The following is a 5,000-nucleotide window of genomic DNA, read 5'->3' on the forward strand; positions in this document are numbered from 1 at the left end:
TATATACATTTTTACAGGTATGAAATAATATAAAACTTTTACACTTAACCTTACATTTTTTTTTTTCTTGTAATATAATTATTGGCATAATTATCGTTTTATATCATAAGATTATTAGATTAGTTTTTTCTTTCTTTTTTCGGTTTACGTTACATTTCACCATTTAAATATCCCTTTCTCTCTCTTCCCTTTAGCAACTTAAGAACACTCGTGCGGATGGTGGCCGCGGAAAGTGTGGGTCTCGCGCTGCTGTGGCTGACAATGGTGGTGCTGCATATATCCGCACTTATCGTAGGGTTCCTGGACCTCGATGCCATGTTGCAGTTTGTTATTGGGTTTACCAGTTATCTGTTCATCACGCACCTCTTGCTTAACGGATGGCTCGTGCGCATGTAAGAATGGTGGTGCCTGTGGACGTGTTTAATCGAGATGCATTGTCTTTTCGTTGTATGAATAGTAAAATCATTATTTCTGGAGAGATATCTTTGGATAATTTTACACGCAAAGGAGATTACTGAAATACTTTTTTTTTTTACAGATATTGGGAGAAAATAAGTCGGCTAAGGGCGGTATTACTTTTTGTCACATTCACCTTTCCTCTTTACTTGTGAGTACAGTCGTTAGACTCATTAATATTATATAAACATTTATACTCATGGTAATACGTGGATAAATGCGAGGGGTATTCTAAGGAATTATATACATTACTGTGCTTCTGTTAGACAGGAATGAGAGAAAATGTACTACAGAACGTGATTTTTTCTTTGATGAATGTAATTAATTCGATACTATTTATTCACTAGACTTATTTCTTAGAATTTCACTGGTACAGTACATCCTTTGCATTGTTATTGGATTCTTCAGTCTTTTTGTATCATCAACTATATTGCGAAATTGGTCTCAGCATTCCCCTTAGAGCTGTGGTTCTTAACCCATGGGTCGCGACCCAAAGTTGGGTCGCCAAGGATATGTGTACAATTTTCCCTCAGTATTCATAATGTTATCAAAGCATTATTCCTGTGTATGGAATACGGAAGCCCTTAACATTTAATGCTAAGCAAATCAAAGAGACATAGGCAATTTATAATGTTTTAGAATTTGAATTTTAGATAAGTGTTTATGAAAGTATATGGGTCAATTTCGTCAATCTGGACAGGATTTTGGGTACCATCCAAAAAAGGTGAAGAACCACTGCTTTGGAGCATTTGATATGCATCCTAGCCGCTGTATGGCCTTTCTGTCTCCATGTAAGGCTAGTCTACCTGCCCGCTAGAGAGAACGCAGGTAATCCGTGGAATGTTGCAGGTTGTTGCTCCGCGTCCGGCATGCTGTGGCCGCCTTTCGTGGGAGGAACCAGGTCGTGGCCCGGCGGGAGGCTCTGAAGGCCAGGTACGCCATCTCTGTCGAAAACAGTGCCGTCGTGGAATTCCCACCTCTTAGTGCGGCAGTGCAACGCACGAGCTGCGTCCCTCTCAGCGTTGAAACGTCGACGAATGACTCCCAAGGCGACTGTGAAGTCTCGCTTAGGTCGTGGGTCGTTACAGAAACAAACGTCGATGCCGACAGCAAGTTGATCAAGATGAGCTCCGACGACGTAGGGCTGAGGGAGCCGAAGAGCTTTTCGCATCTCTTCATGAGTGATTTATCCGAGCTCGTCGCCGGCCGGAAGACGCTCTCATTCCACTTCGTTTTGGATGCGAATAACGACATCATCCACGTCTCGAAGACCAGCACCCTGCCCAACGGACTGCCAGACCGGGTTCGCAATACAAGTCCTCTCACAATTTGCAATGATACCCATTACTTGATCAACCTCAGCCAGGGCATTGGGTATGAGGTTGTCGCTATTGCGGCGAGAAATGAAAAATCTTGTGTTACTGTTACGCAGACCAACCTATCTTCATTTTTATGGTGTTATACACTGTACAGCACCGCCCTCTTAGTCTATGGACTGCTGGTGAACTTGCGTCATAGTAAGTAACTTCATATGTGTAAATGTTATTGGATTCAAAACGCGCACACACACACACACACACACACACACACACACACACACACACACACACACACACACACACACACACACACACACACACACACACACACACACGTGTGTGTATACATATATATATATATATATGTGTGTGTACACATATTGTGTATATATATACATACATACACATATATGTATATATATATAGATACCATATATATATATATGAATATATATACATACATACATATAATTATATATACACACACAAACGTGTGCGCGCGCGCGCGTGTGTGTGTGGTGTGTGTATGTATGTATATATATATATATACAGATACATATATATGTACAAACATACATACATATATATATATATATATATATATATATATATATATATATAGCCTACATACATTCATATATGCATAAACGTGTGTGTGTGTATAGATATATAGAAGTAGATACACACGTTTGTGTGTGTATATATATATGTGTGTATATATGTTTATGTATTTATATATATGTGTATATATATATATATATATATATATATATATATATATATATATATATGCATGTAATAGGACAAAATATTCACCCCCTCCTCTCTCCGTACACAGACGGCAGAGCCACCGGGTTGTACCACGCCGGCTGGATGTGCACGGCCGCCGCCTGGCTCCTCACGTGCCGGGGTGTGGACGAGCCTTGGACTGACACTTTCGCCAAGATCCCGCTGCGGTTGTGTTTCACCGGTGAGTGTTTGTGAGTGATATTTGTTCGTTGCATAAGAATTATGGTCATGATAGTTTATGGTAACAATATTACCTTTAAAATGTGGCGTAGCTCTGAGTTCCCAAACAACGTGAATCTATGTCTTGACCAATATAATAAAATATGAATTGTAGAGGTAAAATATTAACTGTAGAAAGCATTGCAAAGGATTTTTATGTCGTCCTATTTTTGCAAATGAACTACGTGATTCCAGGTTGATTTAAGAAATTACAAATTTACAAAGAAAACTCGTTGATGATAAAATGGTGGATTATGCTGATTTTACATGACTGAAGAAACATTACAAGAGGTTTTTATATGGGTGTTTATGGTGTTAAAGTGATAGTTTGTAGAGTTAACAGGATAATTAGGGGCATTAATGGGATAGTATTGTTTATAGAATCAGTGGGATTATTTTGGCGATAATCAGATAGTTAGGTAGTTCAGCAATCTTCTTCACCCGCAGTATGCCGAATCTTTCTGATGTGTGGCGTCGCCATGGGCGGGCTGGGCAACGTTGCCATTTTGTACCTGAGCGCCAAAGCAGCGGGATATCTCGCCCTGGTCGGGGAGTTAGTATACAAGAAGCTCAGAAGGAATGTACGTCCCTGGGGCGATGTCGTGGACCGCTATTTCTTTGACAAGACTTTGGTGATGAGCTACCAAGGGGGCGAGAGCGTCGTCTGCTGCGGTTGGGCCATTTGGTGTCACGTCTGCCGTCCCTCCGAGCACAGCTTCGCCCTGCTCGTCGCTGTGCTGCTGTGCCAGGCTGCTGGGATGATTTACCTGAACTTCGTGAGAAGGTTTCTGAAAGAGCCCTTGAAGAATCCTGTGCGTATCCTTATGATGGCGAAGGACAGAATGAATGCAGCGGAGAAAAGTATCTGATATATTTAAAGAAAATTCGTGTGTCTTCTTATTTGGTTGCTTACTTGTGCAGTGTGCGCAAAGTACATAGGTAACTACATTGTCAGTAAGTATGGAATTGTACATAAAAACTTTTATACTCTTTATCAGATTAATACTTATTTTCACTCAAGGAATATCAGCAAACTTTCTTTAGGAATGTAAATAGATTTTGTAAACATAATTGGTAAGTTGACTCAAGTTGTTTTAATTAAATATTAGGTATTTGTTACCGAGAGCGAAGCACCGACCAGAGACGAAATCCTAAAAACAAGGTTATATGCGCACCCAAAACACAAACCTAACTCTTCCTACCTTCTATTATTCCCTAGATAAGGTTACAAGCCCCCCTCCCCCACCACCCCCTTATTAGCACCTCGTTCCAACTTATTGAAAACGGACACGAAGATCTCTGGCATTGTAAGGATGTTGTCTACTATAAGATGGCAGTCTATTTCCCTCTGTCTCTGTGCGTCGCTCTCGGTAGCACGATATTAGTATTTCAGTTTCCCCGCGACTACACTTGTAAAGGCTCTTTACGTCTCCATTTCACTTTCTTTGAAACCGTTCCAATGGGTTATGTTACTTAACGTGCAATGTACATTATTCACATGTCTCATTTAAGCACATGTTGAAATGTCGATATTTATAACCGAGAGCGTCGCACCCTCCAGAGATGAAGCTTAAAACCAAAAACCATACCAAGTATTTCCTATCTTCTATTTATTCCCTACGAAGGGGGGTGGCAACCCCCACCCCTTTATTAGCACTTCGTACCAAATTACGGAAAACGCAACATTAAGTGTTGTGGATCGGTGACATGCAGCTGATATTTTCATTATTTCGCGGTGAATATGAGGCTGCAGCAGCTGTCCCTGTGTTGTTTATAACTTGATTGTAGAAAGCATTGCAAAGGATTTTTATGTCGTCTTATTTCTTTACAAGATAGCGGTATCCTTTTCCCTCTATCTTTGTGCGTCGCTCTCGGTAACTTTAACCGAAATGTCTCCTTGCCCTAAACATCGTGCAGCTATAGTAAAGGCCACATATGTTTGTAAAAAAAGTAAAAATAAAATAATCAGTGCCAAAGAGGAAATGCTGAATTTGAATGTTTAAAAAAAAAAAAAACGGGAGGAAACATTTTAACAGAATGTATGAACAACTGAAATACCATAGATAAAAATGAATCCTACTTTTCCCCGAGTTGCAAAGGTGAAGCATTTGTTTTAATGCGTCTTCCAGGACCAAGCCTATCGTTAAACTAGAAACCTGCATGCCATCTCTCTAATTATTTAAGTTACTGAATTGTGATATTTTTCGATTGTTAATG

The 5,000-nt window shown here is 40.0% G+C and overlaps 1 protein-coding gene across 1 annotated transcript in view; it reads left to right on the plus strand.

The window, feature by feature from the left end:
- LOC125030884 overlaps nt 1–4,887 on the plus strand; it is a 9,660-nt gene extending 4,773 nt beyond the window's left edge. The window contains exons 2-6 of the mRNA XM_047621213.1: nt 195–392; nt 539–607; nt 1,306–1,973; nt 2,614–2,745; nt 3,231–4,887. Coding sequence (XP_047477169.1) covers nt 195–392; nt 539–607; nt 1,306–1,973; nt 2,614–2,745; nt 3,231–3,652 — 1,489 coding nt within the window. The 3' untranslated portion in view covers nt 3,653–4,887. The remainder of the gene's footprint in view (nt 1–194; nt 393–538; nt 608–1,305; nt 1,974–2,613; nt 2,746–3,230) is intronic.
- Nucleotides 4,888–5,000: the final 113 nt, after the last annotated feature.

The sequence above is a fragment of the Penaeus chinensis genome, chromosome 12 (assembly GCF_019202785.1).
Source record: "Penaeus chinensis breed Huanghai No. 1 chromosome 12, ASM1920278v2, whole genome shotgun sequence".
Classification (NCBI taxonomy): domain Eukaryota; kingdom Metazoa; phylum Arthropoda; class Malacostraca; order Decapoda; family Penaeidae; genus Penaeus; species Penaeus chinensis.